The sequence below is a fragment of the Haematobia irritans genome, chromosome 1, assembly GCF_050003625.1.
Source record: "Haematobia irritans isolate KBUSLIRL chromosome 1, ASM5000362v1, whole genome shotgun sequence".
In the NCBI taxonomy this organism is placed as follows: domain Eukaryota; kingdom Metazoa; phylum Arthropoda; class Insecta; order Diptera; family Muscidae; genus Haematobia; species Haematobia irritans.
In genome coordinates, this window is record NC_134397.1 from 74,063,922 (window position 1) to 74,082,078 (window position 18,157).

Genomic DNA, 18,157 nt, shown 5'->3' on the forward strand with positions numbered 1-18,157 from the left:
ATCCCCAAAAATAATCTACCAAAATTTTATTTCTATAGAAATTTTTGTCAAATTTTAATTTCTATAGAAATTTTTGTCAAAATTTTATTTCTATAGAAAATTTTATCAAAATTTTATTTCTATAGAAAATTTTGACAAAATTTTATTTCTATAGAAAATTTTGTCAAAATTTTATTTCTATAGAAAATTTTGTCAAAATTTTATTTCTATAGAAAATTTTGTCAAAATTTTATTTCTATACAAAATTTTGTCAAAATTTTATTTCTATACAAAATTTTGTCAAACTGAATTATATACTTATTTAATCGGCCTTTTTGTTTAATATATACCCCGTATGGACTAACTTACAATTAAGAAGACGGTGTTAAGAAGTTTTAAGATACCTTACCATCGCAAGTATTACGGCAACCCAAGTAATTCGATTGTGGATGACACTCTTTAGTACAAATTTCTATGCATTCCATGGTGGAGGGATGTAAGATTCGGCCTGGCCGAACTTACGGCCGTATATATTTGTTTTTTCTGATTCAATCATAAAGTTAATTGATCCAATTAATTTTTTAATTCAAATGTCTTCAATCACGAAAATTATAATATCAATTAGAGTTTTAATTGGGAATTAAAAAAACTACTTGATTACAAAATTAATTGATTTCGTTAGCAAATTTCAATTAACTTTTTAATTGATTCAATTAAATGTTTAATTAATGTTGGTTGCAAAATTCAATAATTTTTATACCCTCCATCATAGGATGGGGGTATATTAACTTTGTCATTCCGTTTGTAACACATCGAAATATTGCTCTAAGACCCCATAAAGAATATATATTCTGGGTCGTGGTGAAATTCTGAGTCGATCTAAGCATGTCCGTCTGTTGAAATCACGCTAACTTCCGAACGAAACAAGCTATCGACTCGAAACTTGGCACAAGTAGTTGTTATCGATGTAGGTCCACTTTTAAGTATAGCCCCCATATAAAGGGACCCTCAGATTTGGCTTGTGGAGCCTCCAACAGAAGCATATTTCATCCGATCTGGCTGAAATTTGGTATATGGTGTTGGTATATGGTCTCTAACAACCATGCAAAAATTGGTCCACATCGGTCCATAATTATATAGCCCCCATATAAACCGATCCCCAGATTTGGCTTGCGGAGCCTAGAAGAGAAGAAAATTTCATCCGATCCGGCTGAAATTTGGTACATGATGTTGGTATATGGTCTCTAACAACCATGCAAAAATTGGTCCATATCGGTCCTTAATTATATATAGCCCCCATATAAACCGATCCCCAGATTTGGCTTGTGGAGCCTCTAAGAGAAGCATATTTCATCCGATCCGGCTGAAATTTAGTACATGGTGTTGGTATATGGTCTAACAATCATGCAAAAATTGGTCCACATCGGTCCATAATTATATATAGCCCCCATGTAAACCGATCCCCAGATTTGGCTTGAGAAGCCTCAAAGAGAAGCAAATTTCATCCGATCCGGCTGAAATTTGGTACATGATGTTGGTATATAGTCTCTAACAACCATGCAAAAATTGGTCCACATCGGTCCATAATTATATATAGACCCCATATAAACCGATCTCCAGATTTGGCTTGCGAAGCCTCAAAGAGGAGCAAATTGCATCCGATCCGGCTGAAATTTGGTACATGATGTTGGTATATGGTCTCTAACAACCATGCAAAAATTGGTCCACATCGGTCCATAATTATATATAGACCCCATATAAAACGATCTCCAGATTTGGCTTGCGAAGCCTCAAAGAGGAGCAAATTGCATCCGATCCGGCTGAAATTTGGTACATGATATTGGTATATGGTCTCTAACAACCATGCAAAAATTGGTCCACATCGGTTCATAATTATATATAGCCCCATATAAACCGATCCCCAGATTTGGCTTGCGAAGTCTCCAAGAGAAGCAAATTTCATCCAATCCGGTTGTAATTTGGAACATGGTATTAGTATATGATCTTTAACAACCATTTCAGAATTGGTCCATATCGGTCCATAATTATATATAGCCCCCATATAAAACATTCTCCAGATTTAACCTCCGGAGCCTCTTGGAGGAGCAAAATTCATCCGATCCGGTTCAAATTAGGAACGTGGTGTTAGTATGTGGTCGCTAACAACCATACCAAAATTGGTCCAATCACACAAAAATTGGTCCATATCGGTTCATAATCATGGTTGGCACTAGAGCCAAAAATAATCTACCAACATTTTATTTCTATAGAAAATTTTGTCAAAATTTTATTTCTAGTGAAAATTTTGTTAAAATTTTATTCGGTTCATAATAAAATTTTCATCATTGTCAAAATTTTATTTCTATAGAAAATTTTGTCAAAATTGTATTTCTATAGAAAATTTTGTTCAAATTTTATTCGGTTCATAATCACGGTTGCCACTCGAGCCAAAAATAATCTACCAAGATTTTATTTCTATAGAAAACTTGTCAAAAGTTTATTTCTATAGAAAATTTTGTTAAAATTTTATTTCTGTAGAAATTTTTGTCAAAATTTTCTATAGAAAGAAAATTTTGACAAAATTTTCTATAGAAACAAAATTTTGACAATGATGAAAATTTTATTATGAACCGAATAAAATTTTAACAAAATTTTCTCTAGAAATAAAATTTTGACAAAATTTTCTATAGAAATAAAATTTTGACAAAATTTTCTATAGAAATAAAATTTTGGTAGATAATTTTTATTTCTACAGAAAATTGTGTGAAAATTTTATTTCTATAGAAAATTTTGTTAAAATTTTATTTCTGTAGAAAATTTTGTCAAAATTTTGTCAAACTGAATTATATACGTATTGGATCGATCTTTTTTGATTTAATATATACCACGTATGGACTTACATACAATTTAGAAGATGGTGTTAGGAGTTTTTAAGATACCTTGCCATCGGCAAGCGTTACCGCAACTTAAGTAATTCGATTGTGGATGGCAGTGTTTAGATGAAGTTTCTACGCAATCCATGATGGAGGGTACATAAGCTTCGGCCTGGCCGAACTTACGGCCGTATATACTTGTTTTTAATTAAAAACTTAACTATTGTTAATCAATATACTATATTTCAATCACTTTCTATAACTATCTTTAATCACTGTTTAGTTTGATTAAAAAATTGACTTTTTCAAATACATTTTTATTTAACCCTTATACTACGTTGGATATTAGGTCGTATTTTTCATCACTTTAGTCACAGCATAGGGCCGTTTCTAGGGACAGAGACAATCGCTATTGGTTTTGGAAAAAATCGGTTCAGATGTAGATATAGCTGCTATATATATTTATCCCCGATTTGGTCATATTTAGCGTGTTTATCAACCGATTTTCTTGAAATACCGTACATCCAAATATTTTATGAATCTCGAAAATCTTGCAAAATATCAGCCAAATCGGGTCAGATTTAGATATAGCTCCCATATATATCTTTCGTCCGATTTAGACTCGTATGACCACAGAGGCCAAAGTTTGCTACCGATCTACGTGAAATTTTGCACATAGGGTAGAATTGACATTCTACCAATGCTTTGTAAATTTGATTGAAATCGGTTCAAATTTAGATATAGCTCCCATATATATCTTTCGTCCGATTTGAACTTATATGGCCACAAAAGCCAGAGTTTTGCCGTCATTTGCTTCAAATTTTGCACAAGGGATACGTTTAATAGTATCGTTAAGTGTGTCAAATTTTGTTAAAATCGGTTCAGATTTAGATATAGCTCACATATATATCTTTCCCCCGATTTGGACTTATATGGTCTCAAAAGCCAGAGTTTTGCCCTGACTTACTTCAAATTTTGCACAAGCGGTACTTTTAACGATACTATTGTGTGTGCCAAATATGGTCAAAATCGATTCAGATTTAGATATAGCTCCCATATATATCTTTCGTCCGATTTGAACTTATATGGCCTCAAAATCCAGGGTTTTGCCGTGATTTGTTTCAAATTTTGCACAAGGAGTACGTTTAGTAGTATCGGTAATTGTGCCAAATTTGGTTGAAATCGGTTCAGATTTAGATATGGCTCCCATATATATCTTCCGTCCGATTTGCACTCATATGACCAGGGAGGCCAAAGTTATACTCCCATTTACGTGAAATTTCGCATAGATAGCAGAATTATTATTCTAACTATACATGTCAAATTTAGTCAAAATCGGTTCAGATTATATATAGCTCCCATATATACGTACACCAGAGTTGGGTAAATATGGTAGACTGTTACACATTTTAGACCCATTTTCAATGGAAGTTTCCTCCAATTAACTGGATAGCGTTAGCCGATTTAAATTTTAATTCTAGAGATTTTGTAGAAGTAAAAAAATTTTCTCCTTTATATAGCTTCCAGCAAATTTTGGCCTACATAGGGGTGAAGGGTATATTATTGTCGGCCCCACCCGACTTTAGACTTTACTTACTTGTTATACCCTGCGGAACAGGGTATTATAAGTTAGTGCATATGTTTGCAAAACCCAGAAGGAGACGAGATAGACACATGGTGTCTTTGACAAAAATGCTTAGGGTGGGCTCCTGAGTCGATATAGCCATGTCCGTCTGTCCGTCTGTCCGTGAACACATTTTTGTAACCAAGGGATTAGGAAGTAATTTAAGGCCAATCAACTTCGAATTTGGCACAAGTATGTGTTTTGGGTCAAAATAGAACCCTATTGATTTTGGAAGAAATCGGTTCAGATTTAGATATAGCTCCCATATATATCTTTCGCCCGATATGCACTTATACGGCCCTAGAAGCCTGAGTATTACCCCAATTTGGTTGAAATTTTTCACTAGGAGTACAATTGGTAGTATAGTCAAATGTGCAAAATTTTATTGAAATCGGTTCAGATTTAGATATAGCTCCCATATATATCTTTCGCCCGATATGCACTAATACGGTCCCAGAAGCCATAGTTTTACCCCAATTTGATTGAAATTTTGCACAGGGAGTAGAATTAGCATTGTAGCTATGCGTGCCAAATTTGGTTGAAATCGGTTCAGATTTAGATATAGCTCCCGTATATAGCTTTCGCCCGATTTACACTCATTTGCCCACAGAGGCCAATTTTTTCCTCCGATTTAGTTGAAATTTTGCACAGGGAGTAGAATTAGCATTGTAGTTATGCGTGCCAAATTTGGTTGAAATCGGTTCAGATTTAGATATAGCTCCCATATATAGTTTTCGCCCGATTTACACTCATATGACCACAGAGGCAAATTTTTAACTCCGATTTAGTTAAAAGTTTGCACAGGGAGTAGAATTAGCATTGTTGCTATGCGTGCAAAATTTGGTTGAAATCGGTTCAGATTTAGATATAGCTCCCATATATAGCTTTCGCCCGATTTACACTCATATGACCACAGAGGCCAATTTTTAACTCCGATTTTGTTGAAATTTTGCACAGGGAGTAGAATTAGCATTGTTGCTATGCGTGCCAAATTTGGTTGAAATCGGTTCTGATTTAGATATAGCTCCCATATATATGTTTTTCTGATTTCGACAAAAATGGTAAAAATACCAACATTTCCCTTGTAAAATCGCCACTGCTTAGTCGAAAAGCTGTAAAAATGACTCTAATTTTCCTAAACTTCTATTACATATATATGGAGCTATAAATCATAAATAAATTTTTGCGAAGTTTCCTTAAAATTGCTTCAGATTTAAATGTTTCCCATATTTTTTTACTAACATTGTGTTCCACCCTAGTGCATTAGCCGACTGTCCAGATCGAGTGATATTTAAATATATGTATTTGGGACAAACCATTATATTTAGCCCCCCCCCCCCCCCCCCCCCCCCCCAACACATTTGACGGATGTGATATGGTATCGAAAATTTAGATCTACAGAGTGGTGCAGGGTATAATATAGTCGGCCCCGCCCGACTTTAGACTTTCCTTATTTGTTTTTTAGTTGAAAATGTTTTAAACTTCAATCAACTTTTTAATTGGGAATATTTTCGTGATATTTTTTCTGTGCGGTGTGGCTGTGGATTTGGTGGGATTTCTAGCAATGAAATAACTGATAAGATAAGCGAGGTAGACGTTCAAACAATGTCGTCCCCATCCACGAAAAATATCCCCGAATTGGGGAAATAATCCCCAACTCTGGCAACGGTGTCTGATTCTATGGTGTTGGATATAAAAATAAATAAACGTTATCTTTTAAACGAGCCGGGCTCGGCTATCTACACGCATCTTAATTGAAGATCAAAATCTAATCTGAAGATCTCATTCAATTTCCGAGAATTGAAACACAATTTTAATGATTTGAATAACCATTTAGTTTGAGTCAATTTACTTGCCAAATATTAGAGAACTTAAGTACGTAAAACCAGTTTTTTTAAGTAAACATAATTTTTGATTTTACGAGGACAACAACAGTACTTAAAAAAAAAACAATACTGGATCTTCCAAGTGATCCATCATATTGCAAACATTCTGCCATTGATGCCCACATATCAACTAATAACATACTCATAATAATATGGGATTTTCCACCCCCTACATTAAGTGGAATATTGTCGAGGTCAAAATTGCTTTGCGATAAGCACACTGCTCTTAAGAAGGTTAATGTGTCACTCGATCTAAGCCATTGGGGGAAAATTCCCCCAATATAACAGAAAACAAAAAATTAACAAGGACATTTCTGACGAGTTAATGGCTTCCAATGACTATGGAAGGTGTCGTATGCTTAAGTTCAACTTCCTTTTTGTATCTCTGGCAAATATCCATAGTAAAAACCAAAATATATAGATGATTTAAAATATTAAATAATATGTATGAGTATAAGTAGGTACACACATTTATAAATATTTGTATGTGCGTATGAATACTCAAAAAACTACTTCTATAGATGTTCATTGTCTATCATGCTAGGGTTAAGTGAAACGTTTGGGTCTCTTGACTAAAAGCTGAATGTTAGTAGACTTCAACGGTTTGACGTTGTTTTGTTATTAATGTGGGCCATGTTTTTGGTATCTATTGGCAGTTTTTTTTTTTGCATTTTCGGGGAAAACACTATGAGTCAATTTGTCTGGTCTTTTCCAGACTACTATTGTATTATAATTGATTGCTACCCATTGATTACTAATTTATGCTCTAATATTTTTTTTTGTTTTTTTGTAACCAAAGACTTGTAGAAGAACTTGAAAAAGTCCTTGAATCTTTTGGAAACTAATCTTGAAGTTATAGCATCGCTTGAAAATCGTTCTTATGAAATTTAACGAATTTGTTAAAACTCATTTTTTCATATCGAAGGTCACGGATAATTCGATTAACCGTTATTAGAACTTTCAAAATTGGCGATTAATCAATGATGTGCAATAGGCAACCTAAGGTAAAACTAAATAAGAGAGAGAGAGAGCTGAAATCGGGCAGTAACAACTACAGGGTGGCTGATATGTAATGCAAACGAAAAAACTCATTGTTCTTTTGCATTTGTTATAGCCTCCACCCAGTGTTACCGTAGTGCAACCTTTCAGGGGCCATGCCATTTTTTGTGCTTCATTTTTAAAATATCGGAAATGTGCGACTTTAGACGCACACAAAAAAATGCTTCAATTTGAAATGAGTATATATCGTGTGCCTTACGCGGGAGCCATTGTGCTAAAATAAATAGCATGACCGCCTTACGCCCAAAGGGTAATGGTTTAAATCCCAGTTTCGACCAAAAACTAAATATCATTATCCCCTCTCAGTAATGCTGGTGACATTTCAAAGCTTCTCTAAGTGGTTTCACAGCAATGTGAAACGCCGTTCGGACTGGGTTGTAAAAAAGAGACCCATTATCGTTGAGCTAAAACATACACTAAAAAATCCGTAGTTAAACTCGCACACATAAGTTCAATATGAACTAACGCAAAAGAAAAGTTTCTTACGACTCCCAGTAGGAACAAGAACATACAGTAGTGAGTTCGGCTGGGCCGAATCTTAAATACCCACCTACCATAAAAACTCTTCGTCGTAGCGGGTTACTCAAATGATCGAGTCCATTTAATTTTGCATGAAGAACTACAGATGAAAAAGCTTTCTGCAAGATTGGTGCCGCATTTGTTAACAGTCAACTATTTTATTTAATCAAGGGATAGAATTGATAGAAAAGCGTTGGACTAAGTGTATTGAAGTTTCAGGAGATTATATTGAAAAATAAAAATATTTTTGAAAAACTAACTATTCTCTTTCATTGATAGGCTAAGAAGTTTCCGAACCGCCCTCGTATATAAAATTTATGCGGGGTTGATGACAGATATTCTCCCAAGCAGATCAGTTCAACGAATACGCTTCCCGAAGATAAATTTAAAGATTTTTAACTGTGAAGACTAGATCAGATTCTGGATCTGGATAAGAACCAATTTTGTTTGCGTTGTAGATGAATCATAAACACCTCGGGTAAGTATGCAAGAAAATGATGAAATAATGCGTTCATTTGAAATCTAAAATCTGTAGATTTTTAACAGCCATTATTTAAAGTACGATAACCCAGCAAAAAAAGCGTCGCCAAAAAAGTAATGAAAATGTTTTTTTTTTTTTGGATCCGGAAGTGGTGCAAAATTGACGCAGAAGCGATGAATTTAATATGGGCTTGTCATAGGACAGAAGTCCTCCATTTCAACAGCCGTTGCACTGAATTTGCATCACTTCTCAAGGTGTGATCCAATGTTTTGGATGTAAATTAAAAAATTCTATGATATTTTGTTAAATAAATAATTTTTATAATTTTTTATAATTTTTAATGGATTCTAACGCTTGTCGAAAACGTCGCTTTTTGTCGTCTGTCGCTTTTAAGTCGTCTCGTCATTCATTTGGTATTCCTGCGAAGTGGCGACGGCGACGACGACGATTACTTTTTGTACCAATTACAATACTCGGTAATAAAAGGCCGATATCACTAGAAAACAATCAGTTGATGTACAAAAAAAAAAAAAGAATTTTAATTTTTCGGTTTAAAATATTTTTATTTCTGACGTAATTCTAAGTCAGAAAATCAAGAAAAAATATTTAATTTGACGCGGAAAAAATGTGGATATATATTCGAGGACAGTTAAAGCTTCCAAAACTACAAAAATGGCGACGACGCTGAGATGGCACAAGGATCATCGTGAACACAAGGATCATCGTGAAAGAAAACAATCAGCTGATGTGCAAAACTGAATTTTAATTATTTGCGTTTAAAATGCTGTTTGTTGTAATCCAATGTTGACTTGGAAAATCAAAATAAATGATAAATTTCACTCGCGAAATGATTTAGATATCTACATTAGGACAATAACAACATCCGGCATATACAATTGGAACGACGTTGACATAATGTGCCCAAGGATCATTCAAAGTTCGACACAATTGTTACCTAAGTTTGGTGCTAAATAAAATACATTGGCCTTGAAGGATTTCTATTAAAAATAAATGGAATTGAAAATCAACACGTTTACTTTAATTGTACAGTGTTCTTTTCTATGATTTTAATGTGATGACCATAACTGCTATATATACTGATTTTTTCCCCATTTTTTTGTAATTGTTGAAGATTAGTCACTTTACCTCTTATCAATTTCCATTTTTTACATTTATTTTTCAATTGTTCGATTAATAAATCTAAAAACTTCTTCAAAAATTAAACACTAAATTCGTCGCTGGTAAATTTAAAGACGACAATGTTGGCGACAAAAAGCGACACCAGGAGTACCGATTTTCTTCGATAGCAGACTTCAGGAATAAGGGCGAATTTTTCAGATTGGATTTAGCATTGGAAATCTAGAGGTATTCTAGGAAAATAAAGTGATGTGGCGAAAATGGTGATTATCGGACCATGTTTTGATATAACCCCCATATAGACCGATCTCCAGACTTACTTCTTGGGCTTCTAGAAACCGTAGTTTTTATACAATTTGCCTGAAATTGGAAATCTAGAGGTATTCTAGGAAAATAAAGAGATGTGCCGAAAATGGTGATTATCGGTCCATGTTTTGATATAGCGCCCATATAGACCGATCTCCCGATTTTGCTTCTTGGGCTTCTAGAATCCGTAGTTTTTTCCCAATTTGCCTGAAATTGGAAATCTAGGGATAATCTAGGAAAATAAAGAAATTTGCCGAAAATGGTGATTATCGGACCATGTTTTGATATAACCCCCATATAGACCGATCTCCAGATTTATTTCTTGGGCTTCTAGAATCCGTAGTTTTTATCCAATTTGCCTGAAATTAGAAATCTAGAGGTATTCTAAGACCATAAAGGGGTGTGCCGAATATATTGAGTATCGGTACAGTTTTTGATATAGCCCCCTTATAAACCGGCCCTCCGATTTGGGGTCTAGATTCTAGAACTACAATTAAATGTGCTGAATACTGTGTGTATCCTTCCATGTTTTGGTATAGCCCCCGTTACACCGAACTCCCTAGTGTTTCTAGAAATTGTAGTTTTTATCCGATTTGACACAAATTGAATATATACTGGCATTTTAGACCCATAACAAAGTGTATATGATTTAGTTTTATCGGTCCATTTGGTAAGGCCTCCATATAGACCGATTTCACTTATTGAGGGTATAGAAGGCGCACTAATCATGAAAATTTCCAGATTTTACTTCTCGTAGTCATTTAAATTATTGGGACGAAAATCCACAGATTATAGATTTCAAATCAAGGCGTTATTTCATCACTTTCTTGCACAATTACAATAGATGTTTATGATTCCTCTAAAACTCAAACAAAAAAGGGTTCTTATGAATTCAGAATATGATCTAGTTTTCATACGTAAAATCTTTACTACTCTCAAAAAGTGACACTAAAGCCAATATAAATTTATTTTACTACATGGTTTAATTAAAATGTCCCATATATGAGAAAGTTGTATTAACTTTAATAATTTTTGCTTTAGTTTAGGTGCATGGACAAAAAAAAAAAATAGAAAACAATAAAACCCAAATAATGCATACAAATTTAGTATGTTCTAAGTAATACAAAATTTGCCACAAATTTACACAAATGTGTTTATATTTTTAGATTTGTTTTGTTTTTTGAACAATTTTTATATAATCTTATTTATATTCGGTTACTTTGGCTTTTTGGTCTACTTTTTAAACAATTAAACTGCAAGTTTTACTACATTTCTTCATCCTGACGTTTCGTTGGTTTGTTTCCAACTTTTTCAACGGATATTTTTTTTGAAGAAATATAATTACATTTAGTTGTAGAAAACACAATTAAAAAGTAACATATATAAGATATGGAAACAAGAAGACATTGTGACGATGTCAACACTTTTGATTTTTGACGATCACTTATATTTTGTTAGTTAACATTTTCCGAAAATAAGCTACATTTTCTTTTCAGGTGCGTTCAATGTTCTTTTTTGAGTGTGCAATCATTTCTTGGAAAAGATGCATATGCCTATCATATTCTCTCGAAATCGAAAAATCGATATTTCGTTGTGTTACAAACATATTGGCATACTTGTTTTTTTTTTTATACCCTGCGCCACACTGTGGAACAGGGTATTATAACTTAGTGCATATGTTTGTAACACCCAGAAGGAGACGAGATAGACACATGGTGTCTTTGGCAATAATGCTCAGGGTGGGTCCCTGAGTCGATATAACCATGTCCGTCTGTCCGTTCGCCCGGCCGTCCGTCTGTCTGTGAACACATTTTTGTGATCAAAGTCTAGGTCGCAATTTAAGTCCAATCGCCTTCAAATTTGGTACATGTTCCTAATTTGGGTCATAATAGAACCCTATTGATTTTGGAAGAAATCGGTTCAGATTTAGATATAGCTCCCATATATATCTTTCGCCCGATATGCACTTATATGGACCCAGAAGCCAGAGTTTTATCCCGATTAGCTTGAAATTTTGCACAAAGAGTACAATTGGTAGTATAGTCATGTGTTCCAAATTTGAATGAAATCGGTTCAGATTTAGATATAGCTTCCATATTTTTCGCCCGATATGGACTAATATGGCCCCAGAAGCCAGAGTTTTGGCCCAATTTGGTTGAAATTTTGCACTAGGACTACAATTAGTAATATAGTCATGTGTGAAAAATCTGATTAAAATCGGTTCAAATTTAGATATAGCTCCCATATATATGTTTTTTCTGATTTCGACAAAAATGGTCAAAATACCAACATTTCCCTTGTTAAATCGCCACTGCTTAGTCGAAAAGTTGTAAAAATGACTCTAATTTTCCTAAATTTCTAATACATATATATCGAGCGATAAATCGTAAATAAACTTTTGCGAAGTTTCCTTAAAATTGCTTCAGATTTAAATGTTTCCCATATTTTTTACTAAAATTGTGTTCCACCCTAGTGCATTAGCCAACTTAAATTTGGAGTCTATAGATTTTGTAAAAGTCTATCAAATTCTGTCCAAATCAAGTGATATTTAAATGTATGTATTTGGGACAACCCTTTATATATAACCCCCAGCACATTTGACGGATGTGATATGCTATCGAAAATTTAGATCTACGGAGTGGTGCAGGGTATAATATAGTCGGTCCCGCCCGACTTTAGACTTTCCTTACTTGTTTTTTTTTTTTTAATATTTTTCAAAAATATTTGTTTACCTGTATGAAATTGAAGCTTGATTTTTTTTCGTCTAAAAAACCCTCAATTTCGCTCTGTATAGACTTGCCTATACCTCAATATTGTGTTAAAGCTATTTTTGTGGACTGTTTAAGTTTTTGTTTTGTGTCTTCAAGTTGGGCTTTCTGCTAAGTTGGGGCTTTTGTTTACCACACAAAAACTTTTACAGAAAACGCAGCTGATGCCAAGACTGAAATGTAAAACTATGAAACAGTTGCAAACGTGCATGGCACGATTACGGAAGGAATAGCGGAAGGTTTACTAAAACGAGTCGTGAAAACACTATACGAAAGACTTTGTGAGAAAAAAAAATACAATATCAAATTAAATACAGCAACAACGTGTGTGTTCAAGCGATCACAGAAAGTGAAATTATTAAATAAACAAATTAAAATCTGATTGCAAAATAAAATATTGTATAAATATATGTTTAATGTTTACTTTCAAAGATAAAAATCATTAAGAAAAAAGAAACCAACCGTTGGTCTGTTGTCCATAACCATTAACTGAAAATTGTGCAAAGTTGTGAACAAGTGGCAGGAGAAAAAAAAATAACACGACCACAAAAATAATTAATTTTTTTTTGTATTATTCAAGAAAAAAATTTACAAAAAGAAACTAAGGAAAATTTATTGTTAACAAATTGTAATCTGTGGACTACAGCAAAACAAAACAAAAAACATAAGAGGACTGCTACGCTTACAACGAGCGCAAAAAACACAAAAAAACAACAACAAAATTGCAAAGAGACAATCGAAAATCAACTCAACTCAACTCAACACTTTCATTTTCATTTCGGTTTTATTGTTTAAACCACAACCAACGAAGAAGACAACAAAAACAGCATTTTTTGTAGTTTTGTACAAATATTAAACGGCTCTTTTGCCCTCTTCATGTGGAATTGTTACGGATTGGTTTCGTTTATTTTGTGTGTTAAATAATAGTTGGCCTGTAAACAAAAACGGTTATAAATTATAAAAAACGGTTTAAAAATTCCTATTTTTTGCAACTTCCGCTTCCTAATAAATGTTTTGAGAAAAAATCATTTATTTTGTATTGGCTTCAAGCTTATTTCTTCGTCTTTCTTATACCTTGTACCTGATCTTGGAAGATTATTTTGATTGAAAATGCATTTATCTGCAATCCTTATAAGTATTGGTAAGTTTTCCTTATAATCAGAGTAATTTGTTTACAATAAAAATTTTATGATTTTTAACACTTAAGAAATTTGCCTTTTATGGCTGGCACTTTATTTTTTCTTCATTTCGACCTTCTACGTCCATTATCATCTGCCATCTTTACATTTTGCCTTTAATATTTATTTTGATTACATACAGAGTTTCTTGAATTTATTTTGTGGTTTAAATGGGCCATAACGCGATTGCAAAGTAGGTTTGTCTGTGTACACTCAAAACGTTTCGGGTTCGTCTGACCCCAATACGCATATTAAGGTTTATTTAATTTGCGTGTTTTTTTAGTTTTATATTTTTTAATATTTTGTTTTTACTCCTTAATTTTCAATAATAAATATTGTGTAATCTATATTTTGTTGACTATCATTTTTCTGTTTTTATTTTTTTATGGTTTGTCACAACATGACATAGTTAATGCAGGGAAATACATGAAGTAAACTAAAGCAGAAACGAAAGACTTAAGACACATACGTCGTTTTTTAATTTAAATTTTATTTTTTTATTTTTTCTTTAAATTTCAATAATAAATATTGTGTAATCGACATTTAGTTGAAAATCATTTTTCTGCTTTTAGCAAAATAAAGCTGAAACGAAAGACTTAAGACACATACCTGACTTCATTCGTTTTTATACCCTCCAGCATAAGGGGGTATATTAACTTTGTCATTCCGTTTGTAACACATCGAAATATTGCTCTAAGACCCCATAAAGTATATATATTCTGGGTCGTGGTGAAATTCTGAGTCGATCTAAGCATGTCCGTCCGTCCGTTGAAATCACGCTAACTTCCGAACGAAACAAGCTATCGACTTGAAATTTGGCACAAGTATTTGTTATTGATGCTGGTCGGATGGTATTGCAAACGGACCCCCCAGATTTGGCTTGCGTAACCTCTAAGAGAAGTACATGGTGTTTGTATATGGTCTTTAGCAACCATGCAAAAATTGGTCCACAACGGTCCATAATTATATATAGCCCCCATATAAACCGATCCCCAGATTTGGCTTGCGGAGCCTCAAAGGGAAGCAAATTACATCCGATTCGGCTGAAATTTGGTACATGGTGTCGGCATATGGTCTCTAACAACCATGCAAAAATTAGTCCACATCGGTCCATAATTATATATAGCCCCCATATAAACCGATCCCCAGATTTGGCTTGCGGAGCCTCAAAGAGAAGCAAATTTCATCCGATCCGGCCGAAATTTGGTACTTGGCGTTTGTATATGGTCTTTAGCAACCATGCAAAAATTAGTCCACATCGGTCAATAATTATATATAGCCCCCATATAAACCGATCACCAGATTTGACCTCCGGAGCCTCTTGGAAGACCTAAATTCATCTGATTCAGTTGATATTTGGTACGTGGTGTTAAAATATGGCCTCAAACACCCATGCAAAAATTGGCCGAAATCGGTCCATAATTATATATAGCCCCCATATAAACCGATCCCCAGATTTGACCTCCGGAGCCCCTTGGAAGAGCAAAATTCATCCGATTCGGTTGAAATTTGGTACGTACACACAACAAAATAAAATATGAATTTGTACATAAATTTTTACAGTTTCATAAAATTAATGACGGTTTCATAAAATTAATGAAACTTTACTTAATATATCAAAAATACTGGTTTTATCTTAGCGTCAGAGAGCCACAACATAGAGTTACTCTCATGTGTATACAATACAAGGCATCACGTGTGTTTGAGGTTTTCAGTACAGTTTGAGTCTTCGTCGCGATACGAAGATTATTTATTATTAAGAATTAGAAATCTAAATGCAAAGTTACATGTAATGCATGACGTTTTTATTATATATTATGTAAAAGTTCATATTTTTCAAAGAGAAAAATATGTATACTTCATTTATAATATTAAAAATTCCATTCATATTATGTATACATTCGTAGTCAATGAAAACCTGTATTTTTATTTTATGAATTGTTTTCATATAATTTATGAATCCCGTGTTTTGAAAATTTTTGTGAACACTATTCATAAAATAAATGTATTGTTTTTTTGTGTGTACCCTGCGACACACTGTGGGTATTATAAGTTAGTGCATATGTTTGTAACACCTATTAATATTGCTCAGGCCAGACCCTGAGTCGATCTAGCCATGTCCGTCCGTCTGTCTGTTGTGAACACATTTGTGTGATCAAAGTCTAGGTCGCAATTTTAGTCCAATCGACTTCAAATTTTGCACAAGTATGTGTTTTAGGCCAGAATAGGAATTGATTTTGGAAGAAATCGGTTCAGTTTTAGATATAGCTCCCATATATATCATACGTCCTATATCTACTAATATGGGCCCGAAGCCAGAATTTCACCCTGCCCGATGATGCCGCCAGCCCATAAACCGCACCAAACAGTCACTCTTTGTGGGTGCATTGGTTTTTTGACAATCACTCTTGGATTCTCATTCGCCCAAATGCGGCAATTCTGTTTATTGACGAATCCACTAAGGTGAAAATGTGCCTCATCACTGAAGATGATTTTCTTCGAAAATTGATCATCCACTGTTGCCATTTGTTGGAACCATTTAACACGTTGTTGGATTGTGTATCTCTCCATGGTTCAAATTGAGTAAGTCGGAAATAGAGAAATGTCAAATAAAATTTGGAAAAAACCTGGCGTTTAGGTGTGGTTCACATTAAACATCGGCCCTTACAATTTAACCACCCTTTACTAAATAGACTTTTGCGAAGTTACAGATTTAAATGTTTCCCATTTTTTTGTTACTAGTTGTGCGCTCTACCCCAGGCCATTGGCCGACATAAATTTGTAGAAGACTAACAAATTTTGTCCAGATCGGTTCAGATTGAAATATACGTATATGGAAGCATAAATCTTTATATATAGCACCTAACAAATTTGAACGATTTGAGATGATATCGAAAATGCACATCTACAAAGTGGTGCAGGTTATATTATAGTCGGCTCCGTCAGACTTTAGACTTTACTTACTAAAATTTTACTTTAATTTTCGTGCTCTTCTCATTTAGTTTGTTTCTATGTTCTTTACTACTTTGTGAACTTTATACGATTGATGATTAGCATTATGCTTGACACTATGCACAAAGCCTGAACATTATCTATCCGGGCAGTTTTTGGGTTGGAAATATTGGGAGATGTTTGAAACAGTTTTCACACTCACTTCTTAAATTAATATCAATGAAGTAAGATTGCTTTACCAATCTCATATATGTTTACTGTTTAACATAAATAAGAAAATCAAAGAGTCGATTTTATATCTACTTACTGATTGTTCTCCAACAGGGCGCCAGCAATGCTCGCTTTTAATTCCCTAATACTTTTCTTTCTGCTGCACATATTCAACATCTAAAGACATTATGCAAATATGAACATAGATCTTCTTTCCGATGATATTCATTTAGGCGGTAAACTTGACTTATTTCACCTCGATTATTACTATAATAGTTACAAAAACGAAAAGAAAAAAAAAAAACATTTAACAATATCCAATAAACAAAACACTTTTCAAACTGGTTCCGCACATTGAATGGGGGAAAAGAAAGTGAAACTTAAAAAGAGCAGTCATAATATCCAGTAGACAAAGACTTCTGACGACAAATTTTGCATCTTTTTCTCTTTTTTTTTTTTGATGTTGACAATATTCAAATAAAGTGACAAACAAATTATGAGCATTCATGCTCATCTATATAAAAAAGAAAGACTATAAAAGAAACAAATACAATATGACAATAAATATGCAATTAAATATATATTTTTTTTAAATACATACAAAAAAAAAAAAAAACAAAATAAAAACGGTGGTAACACTTGAAGCAAATAAATGTAAATTACCTCATGAATGGTTGTGATTATGATGCCGCTGCTTATGATAATGACAATGCTGATGATTCCATTTACAAACTTCACCACTTCACCTCACCGTTCACAAGAAGAAAACACAAAACTTACTAATATAGTTGATCACGTCATTTCAATGCCCAAAGCATTTTGGGTAAAAATTGGATAAATGCCATCGCACTCTCCATATAAGGTTGGTACAAACGCTTTGGTTGTGGCCAACAATAACTCAGCGGTGTGGTAGGAATATGCCAGTACCATTAAGTACCATACCTTTTTGACGTAACAAAGTTTATGTAGACCCTGATAGGTTTTAGGTAGAAATTGAAATTGAACCCAAGACCTTTTGTATGCAATGTAGGCATGTTAAACATTGACTCTTAGATAGACAGAGATTGCCGCTGCCGACTTCTTAAATAAAATTCTTTAAATGGTTTAACAAATTTAAAAAATATATATATAATTTAAAGTATATAAAATTTAGTTGGAGTAAATTAATATATATATATATTAATA

The 18,157-nt window shown here is 33.6% G+C and overlaps 1 protein-coding gene across 1 annotated transcript in view; it reads left to right on the top strand.

The window, feature by feature from the left end:
• The first annotated feature begins 12,852 nt into the window (after positions 1 to 12,852).
• The window catches only part of LOC142221183 (proclotting enzyme), a 42,887-nt gene continuing 37,582 nt past the window's right edge, over positions 12,853 to 18,157 (top strand). Inside the window, exon 1 of the mRNA XM_075290764.1 lies at positions 12,853 to 13,773. Coding sequence (XP_075146879.1) covers positions 13,743 to 13,773 — 31 coding nt within the window. The 5' untranslated portion in view covers positions 12,853 to 13,742. The remainder of the gene's footprint in view (positions 13,774 to 18,157) is intronic.